Source organism: Elephantulus edwardii, unplaced genomic scaffold (genome assembly GCF_000299155.1).
Source record: "Elephantulus edwardii isolate Elephantulus edwardi_28Jun2011 unplaced genomic scaffold, EleEdw1.0 scaffold00055, whole genome shotgun sequence".
Taxonomy (NCBI): Eukaryota; Metazoa; Chordata; class Mammalia; order Macroscelidea; family Macroscelididae; genus Elephantulus; species Elephantulus edwardii.
Genome location: NW_006399805.1, coordinates 16667227 through 16680020, shown reverse-complemented (window position 1 = coordinate 16680020; position 12794 = coordinate 16667227). Strand labels below are relative to the sequence as shown.

The window sequence follows — 12794 nt, the reverse complement described above, 5'->3', positions numbered from 1 at the left end:
GAAAACAGTGCAACAGTGAATGAATGAAAACCCAAAATTTCTGTAAATGTTCATTAAAACTAATAAAATTTAATTTAAAAAATTTAAGACTAAATAATAAAAAAAGTATGCTAGAAAATAAGTGTTTAGGGTATCAGAAGATGCCAAAGTAAAGCTTAGAAAAATGAACGGTCTGGAAAAATGGTTGGAGGCCATTCAGATCCTGGGTAGTGGCTCTTTTCCACTGGGTCAATAGGTAAAATCATGATAGATGGAGAAGAAATCGAAATTGCCAATTATTTCATCTTGCTTGGATTTACAATCAACATTCTTGCATGAGGAGCCAGGAAACCAAAAGAGATACTACAAGGACCTCTCCAAAGTGCTGAAAAGCAATGATGTCATTTTGATGACTAAGGTGCATCGAATCCAAACCATAATCTTTTCAATTAGTTCCTACGCAGCGGGAAGTTTGATAATGAACAAAGATTTCAGAAGAACTGATGCATTTGCTTTGTGGTGCTGGAGAATAGTGCTGGGTATCCCATGGACTGCACAAAGTACAAATATCATGGCAAAGTGAGGCCATGGTGCCCCTTGGAGCCAAGGATCATGCCGCTCGAGCATATTGTTACTTTGGACATGTTGTTAGGAGGGGCAAGTCTTTGGAAAGAGACATCATGCTTGGAAAGATCAGCGAAGGAAAGGAAGACCTTCAACGAGACGGACTGACTGTAAGTGACTGTAGTGGAGGGTGTCAGAGATGATGACAGAATAGGACAGAGTTCAGATCTGTTGTTCATAGGGTCTTTGTGAGTCGGTGGCACTAACAACATTGTCGGATGTCCTCGCTGCGGTAAACCCGCAAGCGTCCTACACCCGACTGCAGCGAAAGCGCACCGGGAGAGCTCGGACGCCCTGTCCCGCCCACCGGCACTCTGCTGGCCAATGACACCTCAGAACGTCTCCAGACCCCTCCTCAGCTCCACAAATGCAGGCCAATGGGCCAATGGTGTCGGGAATCCATTTCGCCCCCCCTTCCAAGCCAAGCAACTTTGTTAGCTGCGGACGACTCACAAGAAACCTATGAACATCAGATGGGAATACTTTTCTATCTTGTGCCATCCTCATAATCTTTGACACATTTGAGGCAATTGCTGCAGTTGCATGGTATCCTTTTCCTAGGAAGAGCCTCTCTTAGCAACATGCACAAAGGATGTGAGACGTAGCTTTGTCATCCTGGTCTCCGAGGAGCACTTCCGAGGAGCACTCTGGCTGCACTTTCTTTGGCAGACAATAGGCTATTGAGCACCCTTCTCTAACTCTACAGTTCAGAGGCATCAATTCTTTTTTCATCTTCCTTATTGTCCAGCTCTCAGATGCATAGCAAATGACTACTGCCGACCAATTGCGCGCCAAGCCATCACCAGCTCCACACCTTCTTGCCTATTCATTCCATTTGCTCCCGAGTTACCGACGAAAGCAGTTATTAGCCATCGCCTCTCACTGTCGCCGCCATGCTTCCAGCCAATAGTGAGAAGTGGTTCTACCCACCCCGCCCTGCACGCCCGGCCACCGACCAATGATAAGCAGCCTGGTCAGCCCCGCCCACCACGCTTGCTCGGCTCTTTTCCAGGCTTCACCCTGCCCCTTATTTCCAGCCAATGGCGCCAGTAGACACGTCCCGGCCCCGCCCCTCCCGGCCCGCTAAGCCTCTCAAGCTTTGTCTTGGTCCCGCTTCGCGCGTGCGCTCCCTGCGATCCGAGTGGCAGACGGCGATTGGCGGTGGAGGCGCAGCCAATCGGAAGGCGGCACCTCACGTTCTGGTCGCAGAAGAGGAAGTGCCGGCGGCAGGCCGCGGGAGTGTCCACGGCCGCGTTGGAGCAGCCAGTCCTGGAGCCCTGTGCCCGGGGACCCGGTAACTGAGTAGCCGCCGTCATGCGGCTGGGTACCGCGCGCCTTCTCCTCTTGCTCCTGGCGCAGGCGCAGCTGCTGGCCGTGGTGTGCACGGAGGAGCTGGGCGCAGGTGAGCGCGTGGGCAGTTGCGCGGAAAGGGCGCAGGTGTGCGGGGATGGTCCAGGTGTGCGCGGCTTGTGGGTAGGTGTGCGGGGATGGTCCAGGTGGGCGCGGCTGTGGGCGCTTGGCGCCCGGAGGCCGCGGGGTCCCGGGACGGGGAGAGTGCCTTGGGGTATCCTGTGTGCACGTGAGCCGCAGTTGGGGGTGGGAGCCCGGACGCGGGTCCTCTCTGGCTCCAGTGTCCGACCCCTGGTCAGGAGCTTTGGAAATGTGACTGCTCGTCTGTCTGGGGCAGCACCTGTTTCCTGCACTTCCCCGCCGATCTCGGCTATTGCCCTGTCTCATCCCTAACTTTTCCTTGGCAGTTTTGCGCCAAAGTAAATAAGCCTCGTTTTCAAACATTCCCCGGCAGAGAAGCGTGGACTTTATCCTCTGAACAGGTTGGAGAACTTGTGTGAGACCCACGCTGGGGGAACCACCTGTGTCTGCCAGCGTTGCCCACAAGAGGGTTTCAGGACCCTGGACGACTCTCAGAATAGACCGATTCCGATACTACGTGCAGGCAGTCTGTATTTTAAGCGCCTTCTTACCGCACTCAGGTGTGGCTCCAAATTAGTGGGGTGATGGTGCTTTCTGGCCCAGCCCGGCTGCTGGAGGGAAGAGCCGCAGCCTTGAGGTGGTGTCGGTAGTTTAAGACCAGTCACGCTGGGCTCGTGGTGACGGGCAGCAGTCGCCCTATTCCAGGGGAGGGTCACGTGTGTGGGTGCAGGTCGCCTGCAGATTCAGTCCCACCCTGGGAGCCGTGGAAGCCACTGGTGCTTCTGCCTTCCCCTTAAAGGAGTATTGGCCCCACAGGCCGCCTCCATTGTGACTTGGTGGAACAAGCAGTTTCAGCTGAGCGATCTTGACCAGGCAGGGCTCTCCCTCAGGCAGGAACCTATTTTCAGAAAATCAGTTTGGAGGAACTAAAAGAGGAGGGGCTGTCGTCAGAACAGGAACACAGGGCTCTGAGAGGGATAGGTCTCATTAGGAGTAGAAGGCAGGACCCAGGCCTGAAAGGGGCCTCGTTGCCCTCAGTGCCCTCAGTGCCCCTGGCCTGGTGGACCCTGCACCCTGGTACCCAGACCTCTGCAGACAACAGTCAGGCTCAGAGTGTGGGCATGAACAGGCCTGCAGGGCCAGGCTGGGGCTCCGCAAGGCTGTCTGCTTCCTGACATTCCATGTTTCTGCTCAGATTCTTCTAGTATAGAAGATGACATTGAAGATGAGGACGAGGAGGACGACTCAGAGGTCAAAGAGGAAAGCGGTGTTCTAGTCCTAAACGACGAGAACTTTGACACTTTTGTGTCGGACAAGGATGTGGTGCTGCTGGAGTTCTATGCACCCTGGTGAGCGCTGGGTATTCACTGCACCAGGTTGGGGCTCATGGCCTCAGATTGCACCTGACGAGTGGCTGGAGGGGTTCATACACCACCAGCAACTCTGAGTGTGGTCACGCGTGCTGCCCTCCTAGCTCCGATGCTAATGTCCAGGAGCCGAGGCCCAGCTTGGAGGGTGATGATGGTGTCAAGGAGCGCCAGCCGCTTCCTGCCAGCACTCTGAGTAGTCTGAACAGCATGTTCCCACTCTGTGCGAGTCAGCTAGCACCATCTTATCCCGGTGTCCTCCAGCTCCTGTCCCATCGCCTTTGTTTCCTCTGCCCCCTACCTCCTGTTTTTGAGCCAGTGTCTTGAGGACATGCAGGTGGTCTGTGAACCGCCTCTGGTCCAGTAGTACACAGGTGTCTTGTTAGACCCCGAATTTGGTCACATAGACTATGCTCCGGCAGATCCTGGGACCTTTGCCACTTTGTGTAGAACTCCAGAGAGCTGTACCTGTCCAGCATCTGCTGTCTTTGTCCAGTTCAATCACAGTGACCCCTCACGTGTGTGCGCAAGCACCCTGGCAGCTCCTGTGCACCAAGTGGTGGGAGAACGGTGTCTGGGTACAATGTTCTGACCTCACAGACCACTGGCAGTGTCTTGGACAGAAGCTGAGAAATGAAGGTGTAAAGTCTGGTGGTCGCTGAATGGACCCAGTGTTTGAGCACAGCTCTGTCCTCTCGGTGCTCTGGCTACCCAGTGCTGTCCTCGGGATCTCCAGCTCCCCGTGGCACTATTGCTGATGAGGTCTTTGAGACCCTGATACCTCATTTCTATGAACACTTGAGGACTTTAACCTCCTGTGTTTCGGCCTTAAATCTTGCTCTAGGTGTGGACACTGCAAGCAGTTTGCTCCAGAATACGAGAAAATTGCTGAGACACTGAAGAGTGATGATCCTCCCATTCCTGTGGCCAAGATCGACGCGACCACAGCCTCTGTGCTGGCCGGCCGGTTCGATGTGAGCGGCTATCCCACCATCAAGATCCTCAAGAAGGGACAGGCCATCGACTACGAGGGCGCCAGGTCCCAGGAAGGTGAGGGGCCAGAAAGCTTCTGGGTGCAGAGGGGTGAGGATTGGATGCAGGCGACCGACCACTGGAATTCTCTAGAGGAACAGAGGGTGAGGTGGCCGGCAGCATGGACCACAGGCTTGGGCACTGTACCATTTCCGTGTCACGTTTGAGCCTGGTCCTCCACCCTGCAAATTCTGGCGTTTGCCCTTAACATTGCTTCCCTGATGGATGAGGCCTACTTTACTTGGTCAGCAGAACACCATCCCAGCAAACCTCAGCCTGTGTCTGTTCAAACGGCTGAGCACCAGTCACTGGGCCGGGTGGCCACACAGTCACCACCAGAGACAAGGAGGAAAAAAAAATGTGAGAACCTGGAGTCTTCTGGTGCCCTGAGCTCTCTGCAGGGTCCTGTCCAGACCTGTGGGGTTAAAAAAGCCAGAGGCTAGAGGTCAGGGCTCAGGTTCTACAGGAAAAGGAGAAAGGACGTTACAGACACTGTTTCTACTGTCCTGCGAGAAGTTCCTTAGTGGCATGTGAGCTCTGTCCTGTCCTGAGTCTACGTCCTCAGTGTGCAGGCAGCACCAGTTATGGCTTGAGCCCTTAGGTGCCTCCCAGTGGTCTCAGTGTGCAGTCACACAGCTCCATTTTTTCCAGAAATTATTGCCAAGGTCAGAGAGGTTGCCCAGCCTACTTGGACACCCCCACCTGAAGCCACACTGGTGCTGACCAAGGAGAACTTTGACAGCGTCGTAGACCAGGCCGATATCATCCTGGTGGAATTCTATGCCCCATGGTAAGGGGGTGCTGTGTCAGAGGGTCCTCTGGGGGGGACAGGCCACCAGGATGTGGTGGTCTGGGGTCCTCAAAGTCCAGAAGGATGCGACAGCCTCCCCCAGGATGGAAACTTTTCCAGTCTGAGGTCTGGCTGTAGTAGGCTTGTGGCTGGTCCAGCCCTCACTTCACCCTCTGTGCTGGGCTAGCGACAGACCCATTTCTTGACTGGGAGGGGCTCCCCTCCCGCTGTCTGAGCATAGGATCCCCTTCCTGGCCCCTCCCACTTCTGCTGTGTCTCTCCCTCTTTTCTTGATTCTGTTGACCTGTTGTCTTGGGTCCAGAAGGCCTCCTCCCATGGGGGCTGACTCATGCCCTTTGGTGTTTGTGGTAGCCACCTCATGGCTTTAGTGGCCAACAGGACAGAGCTGCAGTTCTGGGGGATATGTTACCTCAACATCCCTGAGTCTGGTTCCTTGGTAGGTGTGGACATTGCAAGAAGCTGGCTCCTGAGTACGAGAAAGCTGCCAAGGAGCTTAGCCGGCGCTCACCCCCAATCCCCCTGGCCAAGGTCGACGCCACTGCAGAGACAGACCTGGCCCAGCGCTTCTCTGTCTCTGGCTACCCCACTCTCAAGATCTTCCGCCGTGGGAAGCCTTTTGACTACAATGGCCCCCGGGAGAAATATGGTAGGAGGCCGAGGGCGGGCGCCTGGCTGGACATGCAGATGTGGGTGAGTGTGGGCAGAGAGGGTCCTGGCAGGTGGTTTGAGACCACCCTCCTTGCTCCAGGCATCGTGGACTATATGGTGGAGCAGGCCGGGCCTCCGTCCAAGGCAGTCACAGGACTGAAGCAGGTGCAGGAGTTCCTGAAGGACGGGGATGATGTCATCATTATCGGTGTATTCAGGGGACAGGATGACCCAGCCTACGCGCAGTACCAGGAGGCGGGTGAGTGGAACCTGGGCCCGTCGCTCTGCCTACCGGTGTGGGTAGTCTCAGCAGCACAGGCCCCATATGCGACCCTGCAGGCTGGGCTTCCTCCACGTGCGTGATGGGCAGGGCCCTGTCTCTATCTGCAGCCCCTTCAGTACAAGTGTTGAAGGGCCCAGGGGCTCAGAGCCAGGAAGAGACCAGTGTTTGGAGGTCCTGGGGAAGACTGGTGTGTTTAATTTTGCTGACACTCTGAGGGAGCTTTTTTGTGAGCTGCTAGAAGTAGCCTAAAGGTCATGAGCCCTGGACTGTGGAGAACCAGCCCAGTGTTCCAGTCCCAGGACCAGCCTGGCCCGGGCAGGAGAGGAGGAGGTTGCTGGACAGGGACATGTGTGAATAAAGTTTTCTTGGCCCCTGTTGCTCCCGAGCTGGTCCACAGAGCCAGAGGTGCTCACTGCCCAACTCTTGCAGGGGAGCTACCAACTCCTCCTGAGTCTCTTTAGACGTGGAGCTTTGGCTCTGGAGTTGCCCAAGAACTGAAAAGGTGTAGGTTACAGAAACCTGCGTTCAGGGCTCATGGCCAGGGAATGTGTGTCGCAGGAGTCATGGGCAGAAAGTCATTCTGTTAATTAGGTGCTGTCTTGGTGTCACAGGTGGTGGTTCCTGGTGGCTCTGCCGTGGGCTTGTATGACACTTGTCTTCTTTGTTTCGCAAACTCTGAAGTGCACACTCAGGCACCCCGCTGTGGGTCTGCTTGCCTGGCATCTGGCTGACAGGTGTGTCCAGGTGGCGGCTTCTCATGGTCATCTGGTCCCTCCTTTAGCCAACAGCCTGCGAGAGGACTTCCGGCTGCACCACACTTTCAGTGCTGACGTTGCCAAGTTCCTAAAAGTAGCCCCAGGAACGCTGGTGGTGGCACATCCCGAGAGGTTCCAGTCCCGCTTTGAACCCAAGAGCCACGTGATGAACGTGCAGGTGAGTGTCAACCTGGGTGACATTTCAGGGCCTGGGCACCTGGGGTCCCCACTGTGCCTTATCCCGAGTGAATGGAGACCCCACTGCCAGAACCCTCTTTCTGATTCCCATCTCATGTCAATTCTGAGTCCCACTCTTCTGTCATTGAGAGACACACAGTGGGGACTTGACCATCTCGTGGGTCTAGGAAAGGCTGGTAGTCAGAATCAGGCTCCGGGAGCACTTGTCATCCCCTGCATGTGTCGTTCAACCCAGAGCCTTGGGCGTGGGACACCCTCTTGTGTGACCTCTTAACCATCAAAGTCAGGCCCTTGTTCCAAGCAGGGCCACATCCCCTGCACAGACCCTGTTGCCGCTAGTCTTTGGGGACACAGCACTGGTGTTGAGGCACAGAGGAGCCTGACTCTATCTCTACGGCCGTGGTCTTCTCTGGACCAGAGGATGTGAGTTGGAACTGCAGCAGGTCCTGCAGTCAGTGCAGCATCCACTGGCACAGCTGGTTGGCCTCCTGTGAAGCTGGGTGTGCTTGCCCAGCTCACTTGGTGCCCTCCTCACACCAAGCCTGACTGCTCCATGAGGGAAACTGGAGATAAGTGTCCTCTTACAGCCCTTCTCTTCATCCCAGGACTCTACACAGGCCTCGGCCATCAGGGACTTTGTGGTGCAGCACGCCCTGCCACTGGTTGGCCATCGCCGGGCCAGCACTGAGACCAAGCGCTACACCCGGCGACCCCTGGTAGTGGTCTACTTCAGCGTAGACTTCAGCTTTGACTACAGAGCTGGTGAGCAAGGGCGGGGCACCAGGAGGGTGAAGGGACAGGTCCAGACCACATCACATCTATCCCATTCCCCAGCCCTGACAGTTCTGGGATCACTCAGGAACACCCCTGTTCATCCTGTCCCACCGTTGCAGTTCTGGGGTCACTCAGGAGCACCGCTCTTTATTCTGCCCCTTAGCCACACAGTTCTGGCGGAACAAAGTTCTGGAGGTGGCCAAAGACTTCCCTGAGTACACCTTTGCCATCGCCGATGAGGAGGACTACGCCTCAGAGCTGAAGGATCTGGGGCTTGGTGAGAGTGGGGAGGACGTCAATGCAGCTGTGCTGGATGAGGGTGGACGCAGGTTCGCCATGGAGCCCACTGAGTTTGATGCGGATGCTCTGCGTGACTTCGTGGTGGCCTTCAAGAAAGGTGAGCGAGGGGTCATCTCCTCACTGTCCTGATGCCTTGGGAAGACCATCTGCACTGGCTCATGGATGTCCTTGTGACAGAGCAGGTGGCCAGGACAGGGACTGTGATGCCTCAGAGTCTGTTGTAGGGCAGTGTGAAGTGAGCAGGTGCAACATAGCAGTGCTGAGTCTGACTTCTCCTTGCTTCATAAGGGGAAACTTTCCCCATAGATAATAGCCGTAGTGCTACACACAAACTACTGCATCGTCCCACGAGCTACCTCACTGCTCCTGCATCTTTACCTACCAGTCACTGGACCAATCGGTAGCATCAGGATGGATGGTGAAGAGATTGAGATTGTTCACAGGTTCAGTTTGCTCGGCTCCACGATCAACACTCTTGGCACCAGCAGCCAGGAAATCAAAAAAGGAAATGCGATAGGAAAGTCTGCGGTTAGGGACCTCTCTAAAGTACTCAAGAGCAACGGTGTCTCTCTGGAGACTAAGGTGCGCCTGATACAGGCCATGGTCTTTGCAATCACTTGTTATGCATCAGAGAGTTGGACAATGACTAGGGAGGACAGAAGGAGAATTGACGCCTTTGAGCTGTGGTGCTGGAGAAGAGTATTGAATGTACCCTGCACTGCCAAGGAAACAAACAGATTCATCCTAGAGAGGGTTAAACCAGACTACTCCTTGGAGGCAAGGATTCTGGGGCTTCGTCTGACAAACTTTGGACATGTTGTAAGGAGAGACAGGTCCTTAGAGAGGGACATCATGCTGGGTAGAGTAGAGAGACAGCGCAGGAGGGGAAGACCCTCTGTGAGGTGGATTGATTCATTGACTGGGGTAATCGGGATGGGTGTGTCAGAGGCCATGAGACTGGCACAGGATAGAGCACGGTTTAGGTGGCTATGAGTTGCAAACGACTCGACGGCACATAACGACAACATTGGGTCCAGTGTTGCCTGTAACTTGACTCGGACTTGGCTCACCTTTCTGAGTTTATTAGGGAAATAGGTTGGGAGTGGAGGTTGAGGCAAAGAATATCACACAATGCAAGTTCAGGTTTAATCCAGCCATCCCAAACCGGATTATCAGCAAGACCCGATTCCTTAATTAGTTCGGACAGCTTCTCAGTCAACAAGTGAAAGTCTAGGTTCAGTTCGGCAGCACAAATAAACCTCTGGTTTCCTCAGTCATCCAGCAAACTATCTCAGAGCAGTTAAAAGTCAGCTTTTCATTCACTCATCCAGCAAGCAAAACTTAACTGTGGCACTTTCTCCAAGGTTCCTCTGGTTACACCTTGCCAGTAGTTACTTCACAGGAGTGCCACAGTCTCTCACAGCCTTCACAGTACCCCCCACAGCTTGGAAAGCATTCTCTTATATTGTTCCCACAACTGTTGATGATTTTGCAAGACCATGAAACCCAATAGGGCCAATGTCCAGAAAAGCAAGTTTTAAAGGAATTCTGACACCACAGGCAACCTCCTCCTGCCTGGGTGGTTGCTACAGCGTTTGTTAGAAAACATAACCACAATTTAGTAGGAGTCCAGCTCAGCACTGGTCACCCCACAGACAGCCATGTATACCTGGGAGCCAGATAATGTGGGGCGTGTGGAGGGTCCACCACTTGGGGCCCCACAGACTCATGCCCATAGCCCATTGTGGCTTCAGACCCACATGCCACCACCTCCCTAACCCTCGGTCTGTTTGTTTCTTTTTCTTTCTATTTTTCTTGGGTTTTGTATATAATTCCTTTACATATGTTTCATTCATATACATTGTCTTATACAACTTTCACTTACGTTGTGTTTTATGTAGTCTGTTTTACATTATCTTTTTTAATTGGTTTGATGACAAATTCATATGTGTTGTGTGTCACACTATTCTTCATTCATGATTGTGTTTCAATCATTTTCATGCATTATGTTTTATAAAATCAATCACAACTGGACCTTGGCGATCAGTTGTAAAATAGAAGCATTTCTAGTAAAACTTGTAGAGGGGTGAGGATGGGTAGGGGTGAAACCACAGGGCTGTGCTGGGGGGGAAGCAAATGGGAAGGATCTGGATGAATGATAGGGTAATGCTTGACGAGGTCCTATGGTCTCTACCTTTCTGACCCCTGAGCTCCACCTACCTGACCCCCAGCTCTGCTGCCCCTACCTCCAAGCCCCATCTGCAGCCTAAGCCCCACTTTCCTGATGCCTCGCTCCCCTTCCCAGGCTCTGAAGTTCTACCTCCCTGGCTCTGTCTCTTTTTCCCCCCCTTTTTTTCTTTTAATTTTGTGTGCCTGTGTATTTGTACTGTAGAATTGGATTTGGCTGGTACTGGAGGAGACTGCCCCTCTTTTTCCAGCAGAGCATCTGGTGGATTCAAGCTGCCTGTCTTTGGGCTTGCACAGCTTCTTGCCACTAGGCCACCAGAGCTCACCCTGGCTCTGTCTTGTCTTTAGCTGAAGAAGAAGCCTCTTACTCTCTTCTCATCTTAATATATATATATATATATTATTTTTTTTTCTTCTTTGTGATTTTTAAGCCATGCAATGTTCCTTTGTTCTATTGAGACAACTGCTTCTTGGACCATATAGAGGTTTTACATGAGCACAATTAAGCTTTCTTGGATTTCCATTCTTTTCAATATTAGCTATAATTTGTTACCATCAGCACAAATATTTTTGCAAAATCTGTAAAATACAAATAAATAACTTTCAAGTATTCTGTATCAGATGAGATCCATTCCAACATCAGCAATGACATCCCTTATGCCACAGAGCCTCTTCTGATTCCCATTTGAATTTCTTATATCCCCCACCTCCCCAGAAATCAATCAAGTAGGGAGTGAGAAAGAGACAGACCGATGTATCCAAAGATTTTACTGAGGTTTTGTATAATATCGTGGGGTTAGTAGACCCTGAAGCTCTTTTCTGCATGTAAGGTTTTCCAGGATATTATGGAGGGAAAAGCTCATAGATCTTTAATCCTATGTAACATGCCTGTGAAGCCCAGGAAGTGGCCAACTGTATTCACAGAGAACTGAAGCAATAAGAATTGTTATTTCTTGGAATGACTGCATGAAACACAATGTGAGAGAAGGACAGTATGAAACATAGTGTGTATGAACTCTGTTTGCAAACCAAAGCACAATTAAAAAAAAAAGAATTGTCATTTCAGAAACTAAATGAAATGACAGCTAGGAGAAATTGATGAGGCTAAGTCAGCAAAGTATGGAAGTAGCAATTTGGCTTTATGATAGCAACATAAAAGATATTCACTGTACATGAGCTATACATGTAGAGAATTTGAAATAATAATATTTGCAATAAGGATGAAAGCTTATGTTTAGCAATACCCACTTTAGGAAGTGAAAGTACTTAATACAATCATTTCAGAAATAGCACATAATCAAGAACAAATTTCACTGAAGGAAGAAGTCCAAGCTACACGAAAAGTATTATAAAGAACTTAAAAATTAATGAAATATCATTGAAGTGCTTAAAAAAACAGACATGAAGTTAGAAGAACTCACTTGTCTCTATAAGGTGTTGTAAAATTACTACCTAGCCAAGAGATCCATATTTATGCCCATTCCAAAGAAAAAATAGTCCAATAGACTGAGGATATCAAGGGTATCATCCAGGAAGAGTGCAAACAGTTATAGCAAAGACAGAAGAGGAAGACAATACCAAAATGTATGTCAGAAGAGACTCTGAAAATTGCACTGGAGCACAGAGAAGCCAAAGCAAAAGGAAGAGTTTAAGATACTAAAGAGCTGAATAAAAGATTTCAAAAGACAATGCAGGATGACAATGTAAAATATTACAATGAAATGTGCAAGGAGTTGGAGTCAGAAAATCAAAAGGACTGCACTTGCTCAGCATTTCTTAAGTTCAAGGAATTGAAGAACAAAGTCAAACTTCAAGTTGCTATAATCAAGGATGCTTTGGGCAGAATATTAAATGATCCAGGAAGTATTAAAAGAAGATGGAGAGAGTACACTGAGTGGCTGTATTGAAAGGAATTGGCAGACACAGAAGAATTTAATGAAACAACATGTGAGCAAGAGCCTATGGTGATGCAGGAAGAAGTTCAGGCTGCTTTGAAGGAAATGGCAAAAATTAAAGCCCCAGTAATAGATGGTATACCAATTGACATATTTCAGCTAACAGATGCTGCCCTAGACGTGCTCACCAAGTTGTGCCAAGAAATCTGGACAACAACCACTTGGCCAAGTGACTGGAAGAGATCTAAATTTGTTCCCATTTCAAAGAAAGCTGACCCAACAAAGTGTGGAAACTATAGAAAAATATTGATTTCACATGCAAGCAAGATTCTACTGAAGATTATCCAAAAATGACTGGAACAGCACATCGGCAGAGAACTGCCAGAAGGCCAGACTGGGTTTAGAAGGGGTCGTGGTACTAGGGATATTATGGCTAATGTTAGATGGATCTTAGCTGAAAGCAGGGAATACCAGAGGAATGCATATCTGTGCTTCATTGATTATGCAAAG

General features: G+C 51.0%; 1 protein-coding gene and 1 pseudogene across 1 annotated transcript in view; both read left to right on the top strand.

Moving 5' to 3' along the window:
• The window catches only part of LOC102852895, an 18450-nt pseudogene extending 16549 nt beyond the window's left edge, over window positions 1-1901 (top strand).
• Window positions 1902-1917: 16 nt separating this feature from the next.
• PDIA4 (protein disulfide isomerase family A, member 4) overlaps window positions 1918-12794 on the top strand; it is an 11576-nt gene continuing 699 nt past the window's right edge. The window contains exons 1-9 of the mRNA XM_006887276.1: window positions 1918-2059; window positions 3230-3383; window positions 4246-4451; window positions 5085-5223; window positions 5685-5890; window positions 5993-6151; window positions 6957-7108; window positions 7734-7890; window positions 8066-8299. Coding sequence (XP_006887338.1) covers window positions 1918-2059; window positions 3230-3383; window positions 4246-4451; window positions 5085-5223; window positions 5685-5890; window positions 5993-6151; window positions 6957-7108; window positions 7734-7890; window positions 8066-8299 — 1549 coding nt within the window. The remainder of the gene's footprint in view (window positions 2060-3229; window positions 3384-4245; window positions 4452-5084; window positions 5224-5684; window positions 5891-5992; window positions 6152-6956; window positions 7109-7733; window positions 7891-8065; window positions 8300-12794) is intronic.